We start from the raw sequence: 27,986 nt of genomic DNA, 5'->3' as shown, positions 1-27,986 counted from the left end.
TTTTTTTAAATTTATTAAACTTTTTTGTTTCTTTATCATGTTATCTATTGATAACCTGGTGTGCTGCTGCAAGAATTTTATTGTTCCATTTCGGTACGTATGATAAGTAACACTCTTGACTCATGAAGTTAGGGCTAAGGGAATCAAGCCCTCTTAGGGCTAAGGGAATCAAGAGATATGGTGGAAAAAGACGGAACGGTGTACTGATTTTGGATGATCAGCCATGATCATATGGCAGTGCTGGCTCAAAGGGCTGAATGGCATTCTCCTGCACCTATTTTTTACGTTTCTAAAAATAAGGCAGTGATATCAACTGTTTGGCTTGTGGTTCCTCGCGTAATTCTCATGTTTTAAATAAATGTCCCTGTGTTCTACTCAATTAGGTCTGAATTTACTGCAGTGGAAAGTTGCCTTTGCTAAGTGCTGGCCACGGAGCAAGTGGCTTCATCTTTTCTTGTTCTGTACATAATGACTTGCTGGCCAAAGCCCTGCTAATCCTAAATGCAGAGACCTTGCACAGAAACATAGAAAAATAGGTGCAGGAGTAGGCCATTCGGCCCTTTGAGCCAGCACCGTCATTCAATATGATCATGGCTGATCATCTAATATCAGTACCCTGTTCCTGTTTTTTCCCCATATCCCTTGATTCCTTTAGCCCTGAGCTAAATCTAACCCTTTCTTGAAAACATCTAGTAAATTGGCTTCCACTGCCTTCTGTGGCAGAGAATTCCACAGATTCACAGCTCTCTGGGTGAAAATGTTTTTCCTCATCTCAGTCCTAAATGGTCTCCCCCTTATTCTTAAACTGTGACCCCTGGTTCTGGACTCCCCCAACATCGGGAACATTTTTCCAGCATCTAGCCTGTCCAATCCTTTAAGAATTGTATATGTTTCTATAAGATACCCTCTCATCCTTCTAAATTCCAGTGAGTACAAGCCCAGTCGACCCATTCTTTCATCATATGTCAGTCCCGCCATCCCAGGAATTAACCTGGTGAACATATGCTGCACTCCCTCAATAGCAATAATGTCCTTCCTCAAATTAGGAGACCAAAATTGCACACAATACTCCAGATGCGGTCTTACCAGGCCGTGTACAACTGCAGTAGGACCTCCTTGCTCCTAAACTCATCCTCTCGCAATGGAGGCCAATATGCCATTAGCTTTCTTCAATGCCTGATGTACCTGCATGCTTACTTTCGGTGACTGATGTACAAGCACATCCAGGTCTCGTTACATCTCCCCCTTTCCTAATCTGACACCATTCAGATAATAATCTGCCTTCCTGTTCTTGCCACCAAAGGGGATAACCTCACATTTATCCACATTATATTGCATCTGCCATGCATCTGCCCACTCACCCAACGCCTCATAGCATCCTCCTTGCAGCTCCCACTGCCACCTAGCTTTGTGTCATCTGCAAACTTGGAGATGTTACATTTAATTCCCTCGTCTAAATCGTTAATATATATTGTAAATAACTCGGGTCCCAGCACCGAGCATTGCGGGACCCCACTAGTCACTGCGGTAGGGCCTTATGAGATTATGCACTGTTGTCATGAAGGTGAGCCAGAACAAGTTTCTCCACAAAACGGGGGTGGGGATTTAATGGGAATCCTAAATGCATTTAGAATGAGCTGCCAGTAGAGGTAGTTGAGGCAGGTACTATCACAATGTTTAAAATACATTTATGGACAGGTACTTGGATAGATAGGTTTAAAGGGATATGGGCCAAACGCTGGCAGATGGGACATGTTGGTCGGCGCGGGCAAGTTGGGCCAATGGGTCTGTTTCCACATAAGAATAGGCAATGTTTCCTTAACTGAGCACAATATTGTCACATAAGAATGCAATGTCATTATCATTCCATGGAAATGCATATTTGATTCTTGCTGTATTTCAAGGTTCCTAACTAGCCGTTGCTATATATTCATAGATCACCGTTGCTGTAGTAAAAAATAAGTATTGCTGTAATGGAAAATTTGTAGTTATAACTTTTCTGAGTATTGATTTAATATTGGTTCCTAAATTTGTGTTCTGCAGTTCTAAGAATCCAGAAGAGGCTGAGCTTGAAGATACCCTCAATCAAGTGGTGAGAACTTTTTAAAATTTGCCACTTTACTTTAGATGCCAAGATGGGTTTGGCCAGTCCTGTTATGGGTTCATACAACAATATTGCAACTCATATAAGAAAATTGAAAAGTATTTTCCACCTACAGCTTTTATTTTATTGGAATATCTTGTCCGCAAGCAGCAAGAACAAAATAATATTTGACTCGGACTGAAAAAACACTAACCTTTGTGCAATTGAATTATAGACGAGAATATCTAATCACCTCCCTCTAATATTAAATGATTTACCACGACTAAATCATTAATCAGAATCTGGAGTTAGCCAGTAAACCAACTGGGTGTACAAAACATACCTCAGTTACTGGAGCAGATCAGCGAATAACTGTACTACAAATGGGGCACGTTCAGAGCACTCTATTGGATACTTTAAGAATGATAGCATGCTTTCCAATTACCTTAATTGATCCATCAATAGCAGTTCATCGTGATCCTAGACAAATCTGTCTACGTGATTATCATTCGCTCCATCACCCAGAGGTCATTGTGAGCTGCCAGAGAAGGTAGTTGAGTCAGGTACATGAGTAGAAAAGGTTTAGAGGGATCTGGGCCAAACACGGGCAAATGGGACTAGCTTAGGTGGGGCATCTTAGTATGCATGGATGAGTTTGGCCAAAAGGCCTGTTTCTGTGCTGCATGGCTCTCTTACTCTAAATGTGATATTAAAAAAACAATAATTGATTGAATTGGTCATTTTTCAGATGGTGGTATTTAAGTATATTGAAGACAAGGATGTATTTCAGAAGTTCTATGCCAAGATGTTAGCAAAGAGACTGGTTCATCAGAACAGTGCAAGCGATGATGCAGAAGCAAGCATGATCTCCAAACTAAAGGTCAGTGCAGCTTTCTTTTAACTTGATTTCTTCATTAATGTCCCTGTCATTTTGGCTAAGATTGGTCATTGCTCTTGGGTTGATTATCTCTTTTTCAAACTAAAATTATCAGCAGAGCTGAATTGACTTTTTAAAGTCAAACTTAGATATTTGAGTTCTGTGAATAATTCAAATGGATGTATAGAACCTTGGCTTGACCAATTTCATGTTGATGTAATGCGTATGACAGCCTGGTACATCATTATCTGGCATAGTTTCGATACTCTCGGTGACAATGACATTGACCAAGGTTTTAAGTGAAGCCCGCCAACTGAACCATTTCATTGCTGAACCATTTCAATCACATACTTGTACATATCTAGAATGGCCAAGTGAATACTTGTGTAAAGTAACTGTGTCATGTGGGCAGGTTTCAAGCAGTGGAAAAAACAGGAACTGCAGATATTGATTTATCAAAACCAAACACAAAATGCTTTAGTAACTCCGCAGGTCTGGCTGCATCTGTGGAAGACATTTCACGTCGTGACCCTCTACAGCCTTCCTCAGTTTCAAACACCTGGCAGCAAAGGCACTACCCATGCTTACCATCTGTTTTATGAAGATGTGACCAGACAGATTGATGAGAGCAGAGCTCCAGATATTGTCTCTATGGATTTCAGCAAGGCATTTGACAAGATTCTGCATGGTCAGCTGCCCTGGAAAGTTAGATCACATGGGATCCAAGGAGAGCTAACCAACTGGATAGAAAATTAGCTTCATGGAAGAAAGCAGAGGATGATGGTGGAAGGTTGTTTTTGTCAGACTAGAGGCCTGTGACTAGTGGTGTGCCTCAGGGTTCAGTGCTGGGCCTATTGCTGTGCCTCAGGGTTCAGTGCTGGGCCTATTGCTGTGCCTCAGGGTTCAGTGCTGGGCCTATTGCTGTTTGCTTCTATACCAATTATTTGGATGAGAACATACAAGACATATTAGTAAGTTTGTAGATGACACTACTTTTTCTCCAAAGATGCTACCTGACATGCTGAGTTACTCCAGCACTTTGTGTCTATCTAAAGTGAGTGGTATTGTAGATTTCGGCAGGCTCTTGATTGGTTGGGCAGGTGAGCTGAGGAATGCTTGATGGAGTTTAATATGGAAAAGTATGAGATGTTGTGGGATGTTTTACAAGGGCAGAACTTACACAATGAATGGCAGGGCTCGGGAGGTATTGTAGAGCACAGGGATTTAGGAGTGCATGTACATAATTCCTTGAAAGTGGCGTCACAGGTAGATAAGGTGGTCAAGAAGGCTTTTGGTCTTCATCAGAGTATTCAGTATAGAAGTTGATAGGTTATGTTACAGTTGTACAAGACATTGGTGAGGCTACATTTGGAGTATTGTTTAGTTTTGGTCTCACAGTTAAAGAAAATATGTCATTAAGCTGGAAAGGATGCAGAGAAGATATACAAGGCTGTTGCCAGCACTCAAGGGCCTGAGCTGCAGGGAGAGAAGGGGGCATAGTGGCACAGCGGTAGAGTTGCTTCCTTACAGTGCCAGAGACCTGGGTTTGATCCTGACTACGGGTGCTGTCTGTACGTTCTCCATGTGACCGCATGGGCTCCCTCCTTGTGCTCTGGTTTCCTCCCACACTCGAAAGACAAACAGTTTTGATATAATTGGTTTTGGTAAAGATTAAATCTAAAGATTAAATAATAAATCAATCATACAAGAGATTGCGCTCCAACAGCAGTGTTAAAAAAAAATCACTTGCGAGTGCATGTCAAAGATAGTAAATAGTTCCTAGTGTGTAGGATAGTGCTAGTGTAAGGGGGTGATCACTGGTCAGTGTATACTGGATGGGCCGAAGAGCCTGTTTCCACGTTGTATTCCTAAAGTCTAAAAGAGAGGTTGAGCCTGCTAGGACGTCATAAGGAATAGGCGTAGAATTAGGCCATTCGGCCCATCAAGTCTACTCCGCCATTCAATCATGGCTGATCTATATCTCCCTCCTAACTCCATTCTCCTGCCTTCTCCCCATGACTTCTGACACCTGTACTAATCAAGAATCTATCTTTCTCTTCCTTATAAATATCCACTGACTTGGCCTCTGCAGCCTTCTGTAACAAAGAATTCCACAGATTCGCCATTCTCTGACAAAATACATTTCTCCTCATCTCCTTCCTAAAAGAATGTCCTTTTATTCTGAGGCTATGACCTCTAGTTCCAGACTCTCCCACTAATGGAAACATCCTCTCCAAGGACCATTCCTTGCTCGAGCCTACAGTTCAGCCAGGGCTAACCTGAAGAGGGGCATCAAGAAGGCCAAGCACTGCCATAAGCTCAGGATTGAGGAGCACTTCAACAACAACTCCGACCCCCGACGCATGTGGCAAGGCATCCAGGCCATCACGGACTACAGACCCTCCAACACCACCCCCACATCCAGCGACGCCTCCTTCCTTGAGGAGCTTAACCACTTCTATGGCCGCTTCGACAGGGACAATCTAGAGACAGCCATCAAGGCTGTGCTACCTGCCGATCACCAACCCCTCACACTCACCCCCTACGACGTATTCGTGGCACTGAGTAGGACTAATGCACGTAAAGCTGCTGGCCCTGACGGCATCCCCGGGCGCGTGCTCAGGGCCTGTGCTGCGCAGCTGACAGACGTCTGGACTGACATCTTCAACCTGTCACTTGCCCAAGCAGTTGTCCCCACGTGCCTTAAAACCACCTCCATCGTGCCAGTGCCTAAACACTCCACTGCGGCAAGCCTCAACGACTTCCGCCCAGTTGCACTTACCCCCATCATCACCAAGTGCTTCGAGAGGCTGGTCCTGGCACACCTCAAAAGCTGCCTACCCCCCACACTGGATCCCTATCAGTTTGCCTACCGCAAGAACAGGAGTACGGAGGATGCCATCTCAACGGCACTTCACTCCACCCTCTCCCACCTCGACAACAGAGACACTTACATAAGAATGCTGTTCATCGATTACAGCTCAGCATTCAACACCATTATACCATCAAAACTGATCACCAAACTCGGTAACCTGGGCATCGACCCCTCCCTCTGCAACTGGATACTGGACTTTCTAACCAACAGACCCCAGTCTGTTAGGTTAGACAAGCACACCTCTTCAACCCTCACCCTGAACACCGGCGTTCCACAGGCCTGTGTGCTGAGCCCCCTCCTCTACTCCCTCTTCACCTATGACTGCACACCTGTACATGGTACTAACACCATCATCAAGTATGCAGATGATACAACGGTGATTGGCCTCATCAGCAACAACGATGAGTCGGCCTACAGGGAGGAGGTCCAGCACTTAGCAGCATGGTGCGCTGACAACAACCTGGCCCTTAACTCCAAGAAGACCAAGGAGCTCATTGTAGACTTCAGGAAGTCCAGGGGCGGCACGCACACCCCCATCCACATTAACGGGACGGAGGTGGAACGTGTTTCTAGCTTCAGGTTCCTGGGAGTCAACATCTCCGATGACCTCTCTTGGACCCACAATACCTCAACTCTGATCAAGAAGGCTCACCAGCGTCTCTTCTTCCTGAGGAGACTGAAGAAGGTCCATCTGTCTCCTCAGATCCTGGTGAACTTCTACCGCTGCACCATCGAGAGCATCCTTACCAACTGCATCACAGTATGGTATGGCAACTGCTCTGTCTCCGACCGGAAGGCATTGCAGAGGGTGGTGAAAATTGCCCAACGCATCACCGGTTCCTCGCTCCCCTCCATTGAGTCTGTCCAAAGCAAGCGTTGTCTGCGGAGGGCGCTCAGCATCGCCAAGGACTGCTCTCACCCCAACCATGGACTGTTTACCCTCCTACCATCCGGGAGGCGCTACAGGTCTCTCCGTTGCCGAACCAGCAGGTCCAGGAACAGCTTCTTCCCGGCGGCTGTCACTCTACTCAACAACGTACCTCGGTGACTGCCAATCACCCCCCCACCCCCCGGACACTTATTATCACTTATTATTATTTATTCAAATCATTTGCTATGTCGCTCTTCCAGGGAGATGCTAAATGCATTTCGTTGTCTCTGTACTGTACACTGACAATGACAATTAAAATTGAATCTGAATCTGAATCTGAATCCTTGGAGCATAAAAGGATGAGGGGTGATCTTGTAGAGGTTTATAAGATCACATGAGGAATAGATAGGGTAACAGAGCTGCCAAGTAGTACGGATTTTCTGTATTTTGTATGGAAATGCGATCAGAATACGGATGTACCAATTTCCTTTGTAAAATACGGATTTGTGGCGGTCCCTGGGGGGTAGGCCACTCCTTGGATAATCCCCCTCGCCGATTGAGGGACAGGGGCGTTGGTCTGCCACGGGGTTTCCTGACGACTCCCGAGGGGTAGGGATAAGGGTGTCGTGTGTGTGTGTTCTCGGACTGTTGGAATTAAAAAGCTTCTTTTGAATCCGCCTGGCGTCCGGTCTTTTCCTGACCTTGACCAGGCCACTACAGATTTTTTTTAAATCAGCCCGACTTACTGTTTTATCTTGCTGCTTAAAAAAATGCATGGATATAAAAAGTCATACTGTAACTTTAAAAATAATAGCAGATTAAATCTATTAGTATTTTAAATTTCAAGATCTGGCCAATTATTTTTGTAAGCTTTGATCTGTCTGTCCCGCTCCAGGTTTAAACAGCCCTGTCAGGTTAACGCGTGGGAATTTTAAACGCTCTGGGTTCTAAAAATAGCGTTCCCAGCTGGAGTGCTATTGCCTTTACACATAGCTCTATGGTCACAGCGCTATGGGTCACAGACTGTTAGGGGAGGGAGAGAGCAAAAAGGAGAGAGGGAGTGCAGGAGTGAATAAGAGGGAGGGAGAAAAAAAGGAAGGGAAGAGAGAGGGAGGGTGGGAGGGAAAGAGAGAGGGAGAGGGAAATGGAGGGGGAGAGGGAGGGGGAGGAAGAGAGAGGGAGAGAGGCAGAGAGGGAGGGAGAGAGAGGCTTCCAAAACGGCTTCTACACCATCATCTGGTGCTAAAAGCAGGAAGCAGCCATTCAAACAGCAGTATACAAAGAGATGGTAATGAATGCACTGTCAAGTAAGGTGCGTAGAAGACATGTCAATTGGTAGCAAAGTTATGCATTCTTGTACTCTTACATGGGTATGACCGCACATTTAAAAAAAAAACATTTCAGCAAAATGGCACCGTGTAAAAATACTGATTTCCTCAGCAAAATACTTGGCAGCTCTGGGGTAAATGCACCAAGTCTCTTCCCCAGGGAAATCAAGAACCCGAGGACAGAGGTTTAAGGTGAATGTGGAAAGATTTAACAAGAACCTAAGGGGTAACTTTTTTACACAAAGGGTGGTAGGTATATGGAAAAGAGGAAGTAGTTGAGACGGGTACCATCAGAACGTTTAAAAAGCATTTGGACAGGTACATGGATAGGATAAGTTTAGAACAATATGGGTTAAACACAGGCAGGTGGGACTAGTGCAGATGGGGCATGTTGGTCGGTCCAAGGTGCTTTAGTGCTTCTGAGTGCTCTGATGTTCAGACCCATTTAGAAGCTACCAAATATGAAGCTATTAAAACTTTAACCAAGTTAAAAAAACTAACACTTAAAGCATTATAAATAATAAAGATTATTACTGTGGCACAAATAATTAAAAGTACCTCGTTCATGCAGATGTAAAATCTCAATTTGAAGTCACTGGGTTTGCAGATTGTGTGTCAGGTTTAACCTAGAACAGGATCAGAGAGTAGATTTCCCCGCAAGAGCTCCTGCTCTGCTACCAGGTACCCACAGTCAAACCATGGTCAGCATATTCTGGATTTCCACATTCATGTAGGACCCCCAAACTTCCCACAACTACAGGAGTAAATGCTGGCAGTTCCATACAGAACTGCTGGCAAAACCCAGCAAGCAAGTCACAGGCCATGTGTTTTGTGTAAAACCCTTGCCAATTGGGTTGCTTTGAAATGCACTCGCAAGTGATCATTTTTGAACACCTCTGTTGTAGCACAGTCTTTTCGATGAGTAATTTATTATTGCTGCAAATGGCACCATTTCTTATTTGCAATCTATTTAATTACAACTTAATACTGTATGCTACAAATGTTACAGAATTATATTTTTGCAATTTTACACAATAAACAGAATTACCCAGAATATCTTTATTGAATAGTTTATCAGAACATAGGAATGAATTAAACTTAACTGATTAGTTGTTTTCTTTATATTTAAGCAAGCATGTGGCTTTGAGTATACCTCTAAACTACAAAGAATGTTTCAAGATATTGGTGTGAGCAAGGACTTGAATGAACAATTTAAAAAACATTTGTCTAACTCGGAACCACTTGATTGTAAGTATAAGTTGTGAATAATGATCTGACAGTTGCTTTGTACAGAGTGTTTATGTGTTTTCATTATGCAGGCCATCCTACTTTATAGCAGTTCAGGTAATGGAAATTCAACATTATGGAATTTGCAAATCGCTAACGAAAAATCTGGGATACGAATAAAAATTTGTTCTCACAAATTGACGTGGAAAAAAAAAAAAAACAATTTTATTTCAACTTGCATTTCTTGGTGCCTGCACAGATAACACGGCTTTGAGATAAGGAAAAATGCAATATAAACCGTTTTCTAAGAACACAAACTCCTCCATAACAGGGAGGGTGACCTGCATTGAAAATATAACAAGGGCAACATAAAAACCATGTAACTTTCATTAAGAATGCATTTTTAAGGGTTAAGGCAGAGAGTTAATAATGTGTGAACATTTCGATAAGTATCAAAAATCCTCATATTCATTGGTTAATGGAGGATTAACCTTTTAAAGTGGATTAGTGCCACCTTTAAATAGGAGCAAGAGTAATTTAATTTGAACATTTCAAACATTGTGTAGTATTATCTCGCCTGCATAAATGTAGGGTTATTTCCTTGCGATTTTACGTGTTCTCGTTCACTTTGTTGTAGTTTGATGTTTTGATGTATCATAAGTATTTTCTTTAATAAATATATTTTTCTTTCCCTTCAGTGGATTTCAGTATTCAGGTTTTAAGCTCCGGTTCTTGGCCCTTTCAGCAATCTTGTACATTTGCACTTCCATCTGAGGTAAATTATATGTTTTACTGCTCATTTCTAGTTGTTATGTGCTTTATAAATAATAGTAAAAATGAAAAAAACAATCAACTAACTGCCAGCTTTTTGTTATTGCAGTTGGAACGGAGTTACCAGAGGTTCACAGCTTTCTATGCCAGTCGGCACAGTGGTCGGAAGTTGACATGGCTCTACCAGTTGTCAAAAGGAGAGCTAGTCACAAACTGCTTTAAAAATAGGTATACCTTGCAGGTGAGATGTGTTCAATAGTCTTAAGTAATTGGCATGGTTTGGGTATTGCCACAAAATGTATAATGTACTACCTAGAAAATTTGTCAGATGAACAAATTTAAGGTTATTATAATTAATAATTTATTTTTGGAGCAGAAATGTACAAATAAGATACATAAAGCATCTTTCAGTGGAGAAAGTCAGGATGTTCTAAGGTTTATAATGATACAAATTGTTGAATAATGTTACTTTTTGTCACAATTAACTAACTTTGATACGAGCAATATGATTTCCAAATCATGACTGAATACTTTTTGTTGGATAAAAGTCTGCATTTTCTTTTGAAAAACGCTTTCATGTCTATCCAAGCCATTTCAGTAAATATGAAAGTAAATATTCACCAAATGCTGAAAATCTGAAATAAAAACTGAAGCTTCTAGAAGTCCTGAAAGTCAGTTAGCATCCGTGGAGAAATAAACACAAATGAAAGGTCACCAACCTGAAACGTTGACTGTTTCTTGCTGATTCTGGCTGAGTATTTTTAGCATTTCACCCTTTTCAGTAAATATATTGCTCTTTTGAATGTATTAAGATTGGCTTATAAAACCATTTAGCCTTGAATATGGACCTCCTGTGTCAGACATATTGTACATCATATGTATTACTGCTATAATGTTGGCCTATCTGCGTTTATCACTATTAGAGGGAAGTCATCAATCTTCTGATAGAATACACTGCCTAATTAATTCCTTTGGATAGTTGAAAAGAAGCGGAAAATTGTTATATCTTGCTTAGGTAAACTTGCCGCCAATTTTTTTTTTTAAAGGGTTAATTATTGAGTTGTGTCCCATTTATAACCTTCCCAAGCTAATATTACAAGCAATCTAATTATCAATAGATTTTATTGGAAGAATCTCTGAACAGAGTTGTCTGACAGTCTTCACTATAAATACCTCCGTCAAAGGTTTCAATTTTCTTGGGTTATGTAGCTTGTGGGTAAGGTTTGAGCGTAAGCATCTACAAATAAGATGTCGCATAACTGAGCGCAGGATCTGCACTTGCATGAGAAAACTTTTCTCGTAATCTGGCTGGAGCTCTGCTAGCAAGGAAGTTTGTCACCCTCTCAAGATGTATTTGGTAATTTGTTCTTTGATAAAACAGATCAATGGCAGTTGAGTCATCAATTAATTTACATTAATAATGTTGTCCATGTTGATCTTTGATAAGCTATTATCTGGAAAGATAACCACTGCCAATAATTCCTCCACAAGTATACCTCCACCCCCCTCAGTCATCTGGTAGTGACTAGACAATGCTTAGATTAATTTTTGTAACCTCTCCTTGTGATGGGAAGTTTTTGTATTATGCACAGTAAAACTCCAATGTAGCATGTTCAGGTGCTGCTAGACTAGCAGATTTTCTGGACCATTTAATGTTATTCCCATTTATCCTCCAGTACACTTTTAATTCACTTTTTATGATGTTATACAGTAAGAGGATAACTTTTCCCAGTGTACCAGTGAGCATGGGGAGCAAAATCCAGGTGGGTTTCAAGGAAACTTGGGAATCGGGGCCCCGTTGCGTGAAAGGGAATGGGGGAATCAGCACCTGGTGATCCATGTGCTGAACTGTAGGGAAGTAGTTGGAGAACGGATTATTGGAATTTTACTGTAAATTAAAAAAATAATAAAACCTGCAAATGAGAGTATATGGAAGAAACCGTTTAATTTTAATGAGCACTTGTACATCCAAATTTATCCACCGACATAAATTTTCATTATATGAGTTTAAGGCATTTTTCCTTTTTCTGATGGTGGCTTCTACATTTTTTTTAACGTATCTGATAATCAAATTAAGATAGCATGCTCACAGTTCTCAGAGTATTGTTCTTAGAGTCTCAAATCTTTCCCGTGCTTAAAACACTTTTGCAGTAATTATTTTGTTCAATTCTTCACTCCCCTTAAGTTTTTTTTCCTCCCAGATTGTCATTGAAGCTAACATGTGATTAATTGGAGCAAATGCTTTGACAATGTAACATGTGCCAGAATCTCTGGGGTTTCCATTATGGGCCTGTCCCACTTAGGCAATTTTTTAGGCGACTACAGGTGACTAGGCTGGCCCCACATGGTCGCCGGGGTGTCACCTGTATGGTCGTGAGTAGGTTCCTCAATCGCCCAAAGAATCGTAGCGTTTTTCTGTCGCTACTGGATTTTGAAATGTTCAAAACTTTTCGGCAACAGTTGGCTTGATGCCAATGAGCGTAGCTTGACTTCTCCTGACGTAGGTGCTGTTGTAGGCTGTCGCCAGGATGACTTAGGTTGTCGCCGGTGCTGACTTCAGTGAATTCCATTGGCGTCTACCTAGGCCAACCTACGCCAACTGGCGACAGGTACCAGCGACAGAATTGTCTTATGTTGTCTTCAGTTGTCGCCGACAGGGTCGTATTTTGTCGCGGGTGGACGTAGGTTGTCATAGGTCGTAGGTGGATGTCCTAATGGGTCGCCGGTTGTCGGTAGCTTGACGTCAACTGGGTGGTAGGTTGTTGTAGACATTGTCGTAGGGAGGGTCCAGTCGCCTGTTTTTCAGCGACCTGCTACGACTATGCCAGTCGCCGAAAAAATTGCCAAAGTGGGACAGGCCCATAATACTGGGATTGAAGTAATCCATTCAGCTGGCTTTACCATTTCCTCCGTGCTCATGCAGGATCACACATCGTATGTGGAAAGCAGAGCTGCCAAGTAATACGGATTTTCCGTATTTTGTACGGAAATGCGATGAGAATACGGATGTACGGATTTGCTTTGTAAAATACAGATTTTTTTTTAATTGGCCTGACTTCCTGTTTCATTTTGCTGCTTAAAAATTGCAAAGTAATAAATTATAAATCTAAAAATTAGAGCAGATTAAATCTATTAGTATTTTAAATTTCAAGTTCTGGATGATTATTTTTGTACGCTTTGATCTGCCTGTCCCGTTACAGGTTTAAACAGCGCTGTCAGTTTAGCTTGTGGGAATTTAAACGAACAGCGCTATGGGTTTTAATTATAGGGCTACCAGCTGGAGCGCTATTGCCTTTACACATAGCGCTATGGCCACAGCACTATGGGTCACAGACTGTTCGGGGAGGGAGAAGGAGAGAGAGTGTGAGAGGGAGGGAGGGAATAAGAGGGAGGGAGAAAAAAGGAAGGAGAGAGGGAGGAAGAGAAGGAGGGAAAGAGAGGAAGGAGTGAGAGGGAGAGGGAGGCTTCCAAAATGGCTTCTACATCATCATCTGGTGCTAAAGGCAGGAAGCAAACAGAACAGAAGTATTTAAAGAGATGGCAATGAAGGCACTGTCAAGTAAGGTGCGTAGAAGACATGTCAATTGGTAGCAAAGTTATGCATTCTTGTACTCTTACATGGGTATGGCTGCACATAAAAAACATTTTTATCAGCATGGCTCGGCGTAATAATACTGATTTCATCAGCAAAATATTGATTTTCAGGTACTTGAATACTGAAATGCCCTGACAAAACTTGGCAGCTCTGGGAAAGAACTGAGATTCTGGCAAGGTTGATTTTTATTGTGCCTGAATTTGAGCATATTGCAAATTTAATTTCTGTCTGTGATTAATACAATTAGGGCAAGCTGTTCTGACCCAAAACAGCTGATCGTCTGTTCCTACACCAATGCTGTTTAACCTGTGTTTAGCCTTTCCTTGTAATTTCTGTACCTGTTGACTTACCGGAATTGTTTTCATAGAGTCATACAGCATGGAAACACCCTTCAGCCCAACTTGTTCATGCCGACCAAGATGCCCTATTTATGCTAGTTCTACCTGGTCACGTTTGGCCCATATCCCTCTCAATCTTTCCTATCCATGAACCTGTAAAAATATCTTTTAAATGTTGTATTGTAAAATGTTTTGGAAATGAAGCTAAAGAACTCCATCGTGGCCATGTGAGGCCACTGAGGCACAAATGTTTTGAAGTTAATTCTAAATCTATCATTTGTTGTAGTATGTGGTCGTAATGGATAAGCTTGACTATAACAAAGATGGCGAATGCAGACCTAAATTGCATGCTCAAGCAATAGTAGTTATTTAAAGGCAACAAGTGGATAATTGTTTTGATTTTGAACATTTTTCATTTTTGCACTGTTTTAAATCACAATTTTTGTGGCGCATACAAAGTCGTTACTGACCTCTGTTTGTAAGACGTTAAAATATCTAAAGCAGTGCACTAAATACACAATTGTTGAGATTCTGCATGGATAGGGCCATAAGATTTAAATTTGCGATAGATTGAGAGGAACAACATGAAGCAAGTCTTGCCCTTGTTCGACATCCCAAAATGCAACACCTCACACTTCTCTGTATTAAATACCATCAACCATTCCTCTGCCCACCTGGCCAATCGATCCAGATCCTGCTGCAATATTTCACAACCATCTTCACTTATCTGCAAAACCACTCACTTTTGTATCATCAGCAAATTTGCTATTCTTGCCCTGTGTGTTCTCAACCAAATCATTGATGTAGATGACAAACAGTAACTAGCCCAACATCGAACCCTGAGGCACACCACTAGTCACAGGCCGAGAAGCAACCTTCCACCATCAAATGACTTTCTGCCTATTCATAAATGTACATGGGCCTTTATAAGTTACTAGACTAAGTGGGACCCGTTGGGTCCCAGCACCACACGGGAGTGCTGGTCCCCCAACGCAATATTCCACCTCTCCACCAATTCCAATATTGGTGGCCATTGGGGGAGGGGGCTTTCTGGAGCGCTAGTATGGGTGTTGTGGGCTGAAGGGACTGGTTTCCAGAGGCTAGTATGGACATTGTGGGCCGAATGGATTCTTGGGCTGGCGGCTCAGTCACTCAAGCCTGTTGTGCTGGCAGCTCACATGGCTGGTGGGCTGGCAGTTGACTCAAATTTAATTTCAAGCAGGGTGCAAGGCCACCCAATTCAAGTGCAGTTTCATACCACTTCAAGCAGGGTGCAAGGCTGCCAAATTCAAGTGCAGTTTCATACCACTTCAAGCAGGGTGCAAGGCCACTGAAGACAGCGAGTCGTGACCTCTCCCTCCTCCATCTTGCAGAGACTGAGCCATGCCCACACTTCTGGGTTTTATAGTCCCTTCCCCCCCCCCCTCCCACCAGAAGGGGCGTGGTCTTCATGGCGTGATTGACAGGAGACAGAATCTTAACATTTTTTAAACACTAATAACTCTTTTATTTTTAATCGATGGGAAAAATCCTCTTGTCCTGCCCAGCGGAGGGGGACTCTGAGTAAGATGGGTGTTTTTTTCTAAAATCAATATATAGAACAACAGGAAGTGGCCAAGATCAGACTTTTAGTAATATAGATTAGGTGTTTATTTGACAATTTTGGTCTTAGGGAACTTGATCAATGAGCAAAACTCTATTCCCATATCCCCAGCTGATCAATTTTTTGTAAATGGACATCTGACCTAAATATCAAGTTATGACTTCTTACTCTTCTTATCGAGTCCACACACAAGATTAGAAGTTGTTCAGCCAGAGCTGAACACACTTCTCGGCATCTGCACAATGGTGTCTGTCTTGCGCTTCTTGTGCGTGGTGGTGGAAAGATTGGTTGAAACAGGGCCGCGACGTGAACGCTCTTTCCTTGGCCCCATGACTTCTTACTGACCCTTTTGGAAAACATCAGGTTGAATATTATTTCATTTTCTGAACCTGTGGCTTGTTTGTAATGTTTTGATGAGGTGACAACATATTTTTGACTATCACTTCATGACCCACACCATCTGTCACAGTTTCTTTGAAAGACTATTTTTATTAACCCGATTTGATCCTGACTTGAAGATCTTCTCACGTCATTGTTTTTGAGTATTGAAGTCTTCTAATGTGTTGTCAGATGTGAAGCTGGGGTATTTAACTACAGAATAAATGGCTAACATTTTTTGGTTGAAACAACTGCTATGGTTTAGCTGCATTTTGAAGAATGTTTAAAATCAAGATATTTTTATATTTCTTCAGAAATTAGAAAAAACATTTCATAAAATAAAACAAGTTGATCATGTTCCAGAAATTTGATTGAAAAATAACAGTGGCAGAGCATCCCTTATGTAATAAACCAATGATGGTTTTACATGGGAAGGTAATGAGTAGGTATTCTTGATTTACAAAGCTATAATGCTGAAAAGATATTGAATGAATACTATCTTCCTGGTTTTATCTATGGAAATCTCAGTTCACCCTGTATTTGATGAAATGGTTATGTCAGTTCTGACATCTTACTATTAAAGGAAGGAAATGGGACCTGAAAGCTATGGAAAAGAATTGTGAGTCAAGGCAACAGAAAGCACAGTAAAGTGGCACAGCTAGTAGACCTGCATCTTCAGCTCCAGTGACTCGGGTTCATTTCTGTCTTCTGGTGTTGGTTGTGTGGAGTTTGCATGTTATCCATGCACGGGTTTCTTCTATGTGCTCCAATTTCTTCCCACATCCCAGAAACGTGGGTTGGTCGGTTGCAGGTGCTGTAAATTCTCACCAGTGTGTAGGTGAGTGGTAGAATTCGGGAGGGAAATAAAACAGGATTTGTGTAGAGGGGTTTGTTGGTTGGTGTGGACTGTGAGCTGAAGATCCTGTTTCTGTGCTGCATAATTCAACGACTCGGAATTATATATGCTGGTTTATTCTCACACAATTGATCATTCATGCATTTGATCCAGCTTTCTTGGTGTGAGGTATTCAGCAGCAGTTATTTGGACATGTAGGGATAGAATTTAGAAGCCAACTAACCAAAAAACTATTTCAGATTTTGTATCATGCAATGAAGAAGAGTTCATTAATAATCTAGTAGTAAAGACGTGTGTGGGAAACAATGTACAAAAAAGAGCAAGAATGTTACATTGTTTGTAAATAATGTTGTTCATTCCAATGCTAGGCTCTTAAATGTACATTAAGAAAACTATGGATGTATGAGGAGTGAGTGGACATTGGTTGATGAGGAAATTACATTTAAGAAAATACGATGGACAGTTTGGGGCTAGTGTTTTAAGAAGCAAAACATGATTTTAATCAGCAGCTGACAGGAGGAATTAAAGACAGTATTAAATCAAAAGAAGAGGGTTATAACGTTAGACACAGAGTGCTGGAATAACTCAGCAGGTCAGGCAGCATCTCTAGAGAACATCGATAGGTAATGTTTCAGATCGGGACGGTCCCGAGCCTACCTATGTTCTCCAGGGATGCTGCTTGACCCGCTGAATTACTCCACTGAATTATGTCCTTATTCTGAAGACCAACATCTGCAGTTCCTAGTTTCTACAGGGTTATAAAGTTGCTGTTTATGGATTGGAACATTTTTGAACTCATCAAAAAAGTCTCAAGAAATTGATTAAGAAAGGCAAGAAAGAATATAAGAGTGAATTAGCAAAATGAACAAAAATGGATGAAGAATTTCTATTGGTGGGCAAAAAGAAAAAGACAAGCAAGGGCAGGTGTTGATGCATACCACAGTTGGGTGAACTTATAATGGGAAATGAAAATGCCACTGAAATTAAATACTTTGCTTTGTGAAGGAAGACAGAAAAATATTCATCAGAATTATGAGAGTGCCAGGAGTCCAGTGAGAATTAAAAATGAAGAAAATCATTTGTAAAGTAAATAATACTAGAGAAACTGGTGACATTGAAGGACACTTTTTTTGTAATAGAGAATGTGTGGGAGGAATGGATTGAAAATAAGGGGGTTTCCCTAACAGGGTGGGACCAAATGAGTTAATGTTGCAGTTACAAGCACACTGTGGGTGTTGCTGACAGCAAAGGTATAGGGCCTGACCAGCTGGTCAGACTATTAAGAGAATAAAAATGCTGAGGTAAAACAATAGAAGGCAGCAGTGGCCAGTTCCACACAAAGAAAAAGAAAGAGTGTGTTACTTGAAGTTGGAGAATCCAATATTGAGTCAGTTCGGCTGCTTGTGCTCAGATGTAAGATGAGGTGCTATTCCTCAAGGATGCTCTGGGCCTTGTTTATCAGTGTGGGCTACAGTCAAATGGTCAGAGTGGAGGTAGGTTGAGATGGCAATTGGAAACTGAGCGTCTCACTTCTGCAGAACTATTACTATTGCCCAAACTGTATTTGGTTTCTCTGGTGGAAAGGAGGCCACATTGTGAATACTGAATGCTGATGGGTTGTAAGAAGTGCAAGTGAGACTCAAGGTGCTTTGGGTCAAACGGTCACCACAACACATAATTGAAGAAACAAATTTCTTGGAAGTTTGCAGTGTTGAGAGAGATTGGCAGGGATGAACCTGTGGATTTGAAAGAAGGTAAGAATGTTTTAATGTTTTACAGCAGGAAATGGATGATTATAGTGCAGATATATGGGCAGAACTTTGTTCTAGAAAGTGAGATGGAATTTGTGATTAGAAATGAAGTTTGTCATGGAGACTGAGCTTTGGAGCTTTACTTGGTATACAGTTTAAGCAGATGTTTCTACCTAGATGAATAATCAATGTAGAGTTACTTGGGTGACATATTGTGATGGTGAATCAGAGTTAAACATAGTTGTCAACTATACAGAAACGGTTCTGTACTTTTTCATACCTCGAGTTTCCCTCTCCCCCATACTCTTGGTCTGAAGAAGGGTCTCGACCCGAAACTACACCCATTCCTTTTCACCAGAGATGATGCCCGACCCGCTGAGTTACTTCAGCCCTTTGTGTCTATCTATAGTTGTCATAAATATGCAACATCTAACATTTTGATGTGGAACAGTCCTTTGGGAATACCAAAGATCTTATCATGTGAATGGGAGAGAAGCATATCAGCCTCTGTTTTGCATTCACAGGTGGTGAGAATCTTTCAATGTTTGCCATGTAATTGTGTTATTGGTTGCTTTGTAGGAAATGCTTGGTCCGAGCCTATTTTACCACACCACGTTCTCCAATCTACTACCTCTCCCCAGGCCATCACCCCTCCTCTCTTTAAACGGGTCTCTTCATCCATTCCCACCTCTCCTACTCCCATCATTGCTCTATCAGTCTCCTGATTGCCAATCTCAAGTCTTCCATCTGTTGTGGCAACCGTTTCAAAGATGTAGTTGCTAACCTCTGGTGTTGTCTGTGTGAAGTTTGTATTTTCCTTATAATCACATGGGTTTACCCCATCTGTGCTGGTTTTCACACAACTCAAAGATGTTTCGAGATGGCCGCTGTCAATTGCCCCTGGTATGGATGGCAGGACAATCATAGAAACATAGAAAATAGGTGCAGGAGATGGCCCTTCAAGCCAGCACCGCCATTCATTGTGATCATGGCTGATCGTCCCCTATCAATAACCCGTGCCTGCCTTCTCCCCATATCCCTTGACTCCACTAGCCCCTAGAGCTCTATCTAACTCCGGAAGCTGTTGATGGGTAAATGGCAGAGAATAGGTTGTGGGGAAATAAACAGGAGAATGGAATTGATGGTCTTGCAGCATGGCATTGACCTGATGGGCTGCATGGTCTCCTGTTTGTAAAGAAAATGATTGGAAAAAAACTGCATGGACCATTCGGGGCAGTGTCATGTATTTTAAGTTTGAAATTCTTGTTCTATAACCTATTTCATTCCCTTTTTGTCCTATTAACTTTATACCTTCAGTGTTTATCTTGAAATCTATTTACTGAATTTTAAGCCATGACAATTTTCAACATGTATTTTACCAGAAATGATACAGCTGGAATGTTGTCAAGTTTATTGAAATGTATTTCTTTAGATGCAAGTTTTTGTTTTTTGTTTTATGCAGTCCACAAAACAGGCTGTACAAGTTTAATGCCTTTGAATTTGTTTTTGGCACAACCACTTTTTTTAACATTCCAACTGATTACTTATTGAGAATTAAAGTCTTGAAATATTGGAAAAAAGGGTGGGGACATTGGTGGAGTGGTAGTACAAATAATACAAATTCTCATACAATAATAGGCAAGGCAGATATTTGTCTGGATCTAATTTAATTTACTTTTATATTCAAAGGCATCCACATTCCAGATGGCAATCCTACTTCAATATAACACAGAGGATGCCTATACTGTTCAACAATTGACGGACAGCACTCAAATAAAAATGGTGAGAAGTCATCTTGATACGTTTGGGATAATGTCGGTACAATATTAGTTAAATCGTTTCCTCTCGGTAATCTGCCTTGAAAATTAAGGAGTCATTTAAAAAAAATAATTTGTGTTAGAATAGTTGGCCTTTATCTGCTTCATTTTGTTCATTGTGGGGTGAAAAGTTTTTTAATTTTGCGATTTCACTCATTTATTGTCTTGAAAATATTGATTTCAGGATATACTGGTGCAGGTTTTACAGATACTCTTGAAGTCCAAACTACTGGTAAGTGCCGATTTGTTAATTTTGAGACCATTGTCATTTAGTAATCAAATACATAACTTGCCTTAGTCACCTGTTTTGTTTATTCAGGTTTTGGAAGATGAAAATGCAAATGTGGATGAAGTAGAAATGAAGCCTGACACATTAATTAAACTGTACTTGGGGTACAAAAAGTAAGCAAACAAAGAAGTTGTGAAAATCAGAGTTGTTGAGCTGTTTAGCATTGTATTTCCTAAACTGAGCTGTTTCCTTGCAGTAAAAAGTTGAGGGTGAACATTAATGTGCCGATGAAGACTGAACAAAAACAAGAACAGGAGACTACACACAAAAATATTGAAGAAGATCGGAAATTGTTGATTCAGGTAAATCCTTTGATTTAAAAAATATATATATATATCTTGATTTAAGCATATTTTATTGGCCTTTTCATAATCAGGCCTGATTGCATATATTTTTAAACGTGTTAGTTGTATACCTTTATTGTCAACTTCGGTCGGGATCAAATATCAAGCCAGTCTGCATCTTCAATCTTGATTCCCTTTTCATACGGTGCTGGTTGTACAGATTTCATGCTCTCGTTATTCACTTCCTATTGATATAAATTATTCCAAAATGAAACATCTTGACGACTACTTGAATTATTAGGCATAATAGGCTATGGAACAAGTGCTAGTGAATGGATCACAGTGAACAATTTTAGATGGTCAGAAGGGAACAATGGACCTGTTTCTGTGCTTGATTACTCTCTTTACTGTTCTTATGCTCCCTTCCTGACCTCTTGTTTGCTCTTGGTCCCACATGATCTAAATTTAATGTTCCCAGCTCCTTCATGGCCTTACTCCTATTTGTTTTCATAAGATCATGATCATAAGTGATAGGAGCAGAATTCGGCCATTCGGCCCATCAAGTCTACTCCACCATACAATCCTGAGTTATCTCTCTTAACCCCATTCTCCTGCCTTCTCCCCATAACCTCTGGCACCTGTACTAATCAAGAAACTAACTCTACCTTAAATATATCCACTGACGGCCTCCACAGCCTTCTGAAAGAATTCCAGATTCACCACACTGACTAAATAAATTCTTCCTAAATGAACGTCCTCTAATTCTGAGGCTATGATCTCTAGTCCTAGAATCTCCCACTAGTGGAAACATCCTTTCCACATCCACTCTATCCAAGCCTTTCACTATTGTGTACGTTTCAATGAGGTGTTCCCTCATTCTTCTAAATTCCAGCGAGTACAGGCCCAGTGCCATCAAACCCTTATCATATGTTAACCTACTCATTCCTGGGATAATTCTTGTAAACCTCCTCTGGACCCTCTCCAGCACATCCTTCCTCAGATATGGTGCCCAAAACTGCTCAATGTTCCAAATGTGGCCTGACCAGCACCTTATAGAGCCTCAGTATTACATCCCTGTTTTTGAATACAAACCCTCTTGAAATATTCATGATGAAATTCTCTGAGAGTTCAGTGCTCTAATCCTGACCTTGCACACTTCCTTGATTTTAATCTGTCCACCACTGGATGTTCTGCCATAGTTCAGGTCCTCGACTCTGGAATTCTGTTCCTCAGCTTCCCTGCTTTTGGATATCAGGGGATATGGAGTTATTGCAGGAACGTGTACCAGATTCAAGTAGTCAATTAGCCAGCCGCAGCTTCTGTTGCTTGCCTTCTTTCAAGTTTGTTAAAATATACTGATTCAACCAGGCCTTCAGGCATCTAGCCTCTATATATCTCCATTGAAACCTTTGTTGTAAGGTTGTGTACAGAATCATGGATATGAAGTGAACGCTGTTGCATTATTTAGAATGTTTAGTTTCCTTAAAAGGTAAAGCATGTAAAAGCAGAGAGGTTTTGTAAACCTTTATGAATCTCCAGTAACTACACAGCAGGTCAAGCTATATCTGCACTAATAGAAAGGTTTCTGATCATGACTAGAGAGCATCTAACAAGAGTCCAACTGCAGGTAAAGTGAGCAAGAAGGTTGGTTTCAAAGCAATAGAAACTCTTCATACAATTTTAAACTCTGATATTCAGATCTCACTGAAATAAGTAAATTATTTCACTACTTCAAAGAGCTTTGAATGTTCATGAGGGTTAATTGGGTAACTAGTTAGAAAGGCAGCAAGTATGCTCTACCATTTTACAGTTTTAATTTGCACCAATGAATCTTGCAACAAATAATGTTAATCCTTTTTCCTGATATTCTTGCAATTTCCAAGGCTGCAATTGTACGAATAATGAAAATGAGGAAAGTTTTGAAACATCAGCAATTACTGGCAGAAGTACTGAACCAACTCTCCTCCAGGTTTAAACCCAGGGTTCCCGTCATTAAGGTACGTTCTTCAAATATTTGCATTTCATCCTATGATCCTATCCTCTCATGATCATATACACCTCTATATACTGATCCTAAATCAAGCATTAAAGTATGCATGTTTGAATAAATATTAATTGATTTTATAATTAGGAAGAAGATGTAGCTTTTTTTGAGAAACAAATAAGTCGGTAGACTTTGTTTTCCTGGTAAATGGATTAAGATTACTTGAAAGACATTGGAAATTATTTATGCATAGTTGTATACTAAATCATGTTTAAAAGTACTTTCCCTAAATGTTGATGTCTTCAGAAGTGATAAACAATATATATAATGGATACCAGTTCTTACCTTGTAAAACAACTGAGCAACAAATTGGCAAAAATTGGTTTAAATCAAAAATAACAAAATGGTTCTCTAGGTTAGGTTACAAATATCTAGATATTGCAAATGAAGTCGGCTTTGAAAATCATAAAGCCTTGCATCTGTTATAAATGATATAGGTCTGTTACAATAAGTGTTATAATTAGCTGATTATTCCCTTCTGATTAATTTTGACATAAAAGCATGAACTGGTCAATGCTTGCAGTTAAGGGATGTTGTAAACTGAGTTCGGCCCAACTTGCCCACACGTCTCATCTATACTAGTCCCACGTGCCAGCATTTGGTCCATATCTCTCCAAACCTGTCCTATCCATGTACTAGTCTGTTTCTTAAATGTTGGGATAGTCCCTGCCTCAACGACCTCTGGTAGCTTGTTCCATATATCCACCACCCTTGGTGTGAAAAAGTTGCCCCTCAGATTCCTATTAAATCTTTTCCCCTTCACCTTAAACCTATGTCCTCTGGACCTCGATTCACCTACTCTTGGCAAGAGATTCTGTGCATCTACCCGATCTATTCCTCTCATGATCTTATATACCTCTATATGATCACCCCTCATCCTCCTGCGCTCCAAGGAATAGAGACCCAGCCTACCCAACTGCTGCCTAAAGCTCAGACCCTCTAGACCTGGCAACATCCTCCTAAATATTCTCTGTACCCTTTCCAGCTTGACACCATCTTTCCTATAACACGGTGCCCAGAACTGAACACAATACAGTAAATGTGGCCTCACCAATGTCTTATACAACTGCAGACGCTCAAGTTGCCGAACCAAGCCACGATGCAATCAGTCAGCATGCTTTCTACTGTGCATCTGTAGAAGTTCGAGAGAGTCCTCTTTGACATACCGACTCTCCGTAATCTTCTCAGGAAGAAGAGCGGCTGTGTGCTTTCTCTATAATTGCATCAGTGTGCTGGGACCAGGAAAGATCTTTGGAAATATGCACGCCCAGGAATTTGAAGTTCTTGACCCTTTCCACCGTTGATATAAACAGGATTGTGGATCCCTATCCTACCCCTTCCAAAGTCCACAATCAGTTCCTTGGTTTTGCTGGTGTTGAGAGCCAGGTTATTGTGCTGGCACCATTTGGTCAATCGGTCTATCTCACTTCTATACTCTGACTCGTCACCATCAGTGATTCGTGCCACAACAGCGGTGTCGTCGGCGAACTTGATGATGGAGTTCGCACCATGGCCGGCTACGCAATCATGAGTATAGAGTGAGTAAAGCAGGGGGCTGAGCACGCAGCCTTGAGGTGCTCCTGTGCCGATTGTTTTAGAGGATGACACATTTCCACCAATACGGACAGACTGGTCGAGGAAGTAGAGGATCCAATTGCAGAAGGATGCGCAGAGACCCAGATCTGAGAGCTTGGCGGGGATGATTGTATTAAATGCCGAGCTGTAGTCAATGAATAACAGCCTGACATACGAGTTTTTGTTGTCCAAGTGGTCCAGAACAGAATAGAGAGCCAGTGAGATCGCATCCATCTGCTGATCGATCTCCCTATGTTTCAATTAATGTAGGATATTTTAAGTTTCAGGAATATTTTGATTGGACAAAGGCATTGCAGTAGGCAGTTAATTTGAGCACAAAGCTTGTGGGACAGAACTGTTGTTACAGATTGGTCTTCCCAATGGACAAAGGAGTATGGATCTAACCTCTGATAGCTGCCATGTATTTGAGGCTCTTTATTGTCAGGAACAGCCATTTGCACAAGTTAACGGGCATGTAGATGGATACAGAATTTAAAAAATTGAAAACAAAATTCCTTGAATGTCACGGTATGTTAAAAAAACAGAATTTAAAGACCAGTGCTTGCAGTTGTCCCCAGTTGGGCAATGCGTTTCTAATAATAAAATGAGAGTTGAGTTCAGATTTAATTAAATAAATCGGTCCTACATGACATCAGCAAATAAAATGTCACTGATTTTTTCCATGTCTTGTTCTCCTGCAAATACCCAGCTTCTAATTTTAAATTTAGATTTATTCAGATTTAGCACTTGCATGCAATATAATTTACAGATTCTATTGCTTAGATGCTTCAACTGCAGTTAGGTTTTATGCATCATTTTAAGGCACTTCAGGGTTTCAGGGTTACTTTAGATGTGTTGTTTCAACTTTATAAATAACATGAATATAAATTAAGGTATAATTTTCATTCACATCTTATTTTACTAACCAAAATCAATAGATTGTACTGAGATTTTTTATTTTATCTCGTTACAAATACAGAGTTAATGCAGATATGTGCTTATTCGGCCTGATAATTACCAATAATTATTTTTTTTAAAAGCTATAAACATCCATTTCTCGATTTTGGTATTTTAAAAAACTTGAGCCAGCAATTCCAGTGGTTAGTTTGATAGAATTAAAATTTCATAGAAATTTGGACCTTTGGTTGATGATTTAACTGATTACAAATGCTGAAATTTAATGCATTTTTGCAAATACATTTTAACAACTTTAAACAACACAGAATCTGTACTGAATTAATTACTTTATGCAAATATAAAAGTTGTGTTCACCAAGAAACATTCAAATTCAAAAAGTTCTCAAAACTCTGCTGTTGAGCACCGGTGAAATTTCTTCCCAAGCTTGGGAAGGAAAAGGACAACAGGCAAATGAAAACCATCACCAGCATATCATATGCAATGCTGATGTGGACATTTAGCACCAATGCTTCATCTTCACAAGGCCAATGATACCTCACTCCCTATCCAATAACACTGGGAGCAATTTTGCAGGGACTTGACGGTGCTATTACCTACATCCCATTACTGAATAAAATGACAGTATATTTACATTCATATACTTATACTATGTGTCATATGCAAAATCATAACTGGTAGTTGTACCAAAAGACCTACATTTGTTTTGTCATGTGCTGTTTAGTACTGAGCTGTTGCTTCTAATGAAAATATTAATTAGCCAATTATTTGCAAATAAAATGTCCTAACAAAGTGTTATTACACTGGAGTCCCTTGTTAGGTTTTGTATTAAAACTCTGAATTGGAATGTGTTTATATTGTCGTGCACTTGTTTTAATGTAGGAAAGACATTTTGTACCATACTGAAGTAATTTTTCTTTTACAGAAATGCATCGACATTCTGATAGAAAAGGAGTATTTGGAACGTGTGGATGGGGAGAAGGACACTTACAGTTATTTGGCTTAAATATAATACAAGTGTCTGAATAAAAACTTCATTCCTAAGACATACTGACTCAAATACAGAGAATGCTATTAGTTTTGTGATAAGGATGGGAACGTAAGATTGCATTCTTGAACATCGCAGCTTTCTGCTGCCTGCTGGGCCTCCTTTTAACCGTGAGAGGAATTGCCAGCCAGTCATTTTACTTTACTGAACTGTTCTCAGGATTGCTGCATTTCACTATGTAAATATCAAAAGAAACCCCTAACCTTAATTCAGCAAATGATAAAGGAGTTGAACCTTCTACGTAGGGGTTGCATGCTACTGCCTATCTGCATTAAAAACCTATTTCAGCTATACATGGCCACCACTGCTCTGAAAATAACAGGCAGCAGGAAAAACTAATTTATGAATGCAATGTTGGCAGCACTTTCCAAAAGCATACTAGTGAATTTGAACAAGCCCTTTAGAAAATGTGTAATCTGCATTATCTGCTACAAGAGAAACCATTTGTATAGTGTGGTTCATTTTTTAAATGTGTGATAAATAAAAATTTACTGATTTCTGTAACAGTTGTGATTTTTTAGTTGGGGTTTTTTTTAATTGTTAAAGTTATTAACCACTGTAAAAACTCAATCTGATGGAATAATTTTGTAAGATAAATACAGTAAAAATGAAACTAATGTAACAATGGACTGAGTTTTAAAAGTATAAAGTACTCACTATATATACACGTTTTTAATGCCACTGATAAGTTGGGTTTGGAGCATGAATCGAGAATAAGGTGCCAGCTAGCTTTGAATTGGTTTTCCATTGTCTACATTTTGTACACATCCTGTTCGCTATCATCTTTCCACCTGTTTTATGTGGTGTTTGCAATTGTTGCAAATACAAATGAACAGGTAATATCTTGATATATTATCAAAGCATTTTTACGGTTAAATGCTTCACATACCTGAAAGCTGATGCAAATAGTGATTTTTAAGAAAAGGCTAAGTTTCTACCTGTGTCATTTCCATAAATTACAAAAGGAGAAAGCCTGGAGCAAAAACATGGGGCTGATTAGAAAGGAGTTAAGAGGAAAAGGGCAGATATTTTGCACTTAGTGCCTACTGCTGTAAACAGTTTTAAGATAAGTATGTGAACAAAATCCAAGCTGCTAACAAATATGGCATTTCTATTTACATGGAAATTAATGTGAAATAATAGTATTATGGTTACATTTCTCATAGTTCATCAATGAATAACTAACCAGTTAGGTATCACAGGATTATTGGCAGCCTCTGCTGTTCCTTCTACTGTTGGGACAACTTTATAAAATTGGAATCTCCCAGTTTGCATCTAGGTTTAATGTTAATGGCACAATAGCTACTTTCAATATTAGCACTGCAACTGAGATCATACCATTTGCTCTCTATTGCCAATGGACTATTTATGTCACCAGCTTTTAAAAATGGCTGATCCCTTTGTACGATTTAGCCAGGATTTTCTGTTGACAAATAGATACTGGTTCCATGGCCATTACTA

At 40.4% G+C, this 27,986-nt stretch overlaps 1 protein-coding gene across 2 annotated transcripts in view; it reads left to right on the top strand.

The window, feature by feature from the left end:
• The window catches only part of cul1 (cullin 1), a 98,782-nt gene extending 71,751 nt beyond the window's left edge, over positions 1-27,031 (top strand). For both annotated transcript variants that reach the window (XM_033050255.1, XM_033050264.1), the window contains exons 12-22: positions 2,044-2,092; positions 2,832-2,963; positions 9,165-9,282; positions 9,960-10,036; positions 10,142-10,273; positions 20,243-20,335; positions 20,555-20,602; positions 20,690-20,772; positions 20,856-20,961; positions 22,827-22,940; positions 26,403-27,031. In XM_033050255.1, coding sequence (XP_032906146.1) covers positions 2,044-2,092; positions 2,832-2,963; positions 9,165-9,282; positions 9,960-10,036; positions 10,142-10,273; positions 20,243-20,335; positions 20,555-20,602; positions 20,690-20,772; positions 20,856-20,961; positions 22,827-22,940; positions 26,403-26,483 — 1,033 coding nt within the window. In that variant the 3' untranslated portion in view covers positions 26,484-27,031. The remainder of the gene's footprint in view (positions 1-2,043; positions 2,093-2,831; positions 2,964-9,164; positions 9,283-9,959; positions 10,037-10,141; positions 10,274-20,242; positions 20,336-20,554; positions 20,603-20,689; positions 20,773-20,855; positions 20,962-22,826; positions 22,941-26,402) is intronic.
• The last annotated feature ends 955 nt before the right edge of the window (positions 27,032-27,986 follow it).

Source organism: Amblyraja radiata, chromosome 2, assembly GCF_010909765.2.
Source record: "Amblyraja radiata isolate CabotCenter1 chromosome 2, sAmbRad1.1.pri, whole genome shotgun sequence".
In the NCBI taxonomy this organism is placed as follows: domain Eukaryota; kingdom Metazoa; phylum Chordata; class Chondrichthyes; order Rajiformes; family Rajidae; genus Amblyraja; species Amblyraja radiata.
Note: the sequence above shows the minus strand (reverse complement) of the source record. Positions and strands in the feature narration are given on the sequence as shown.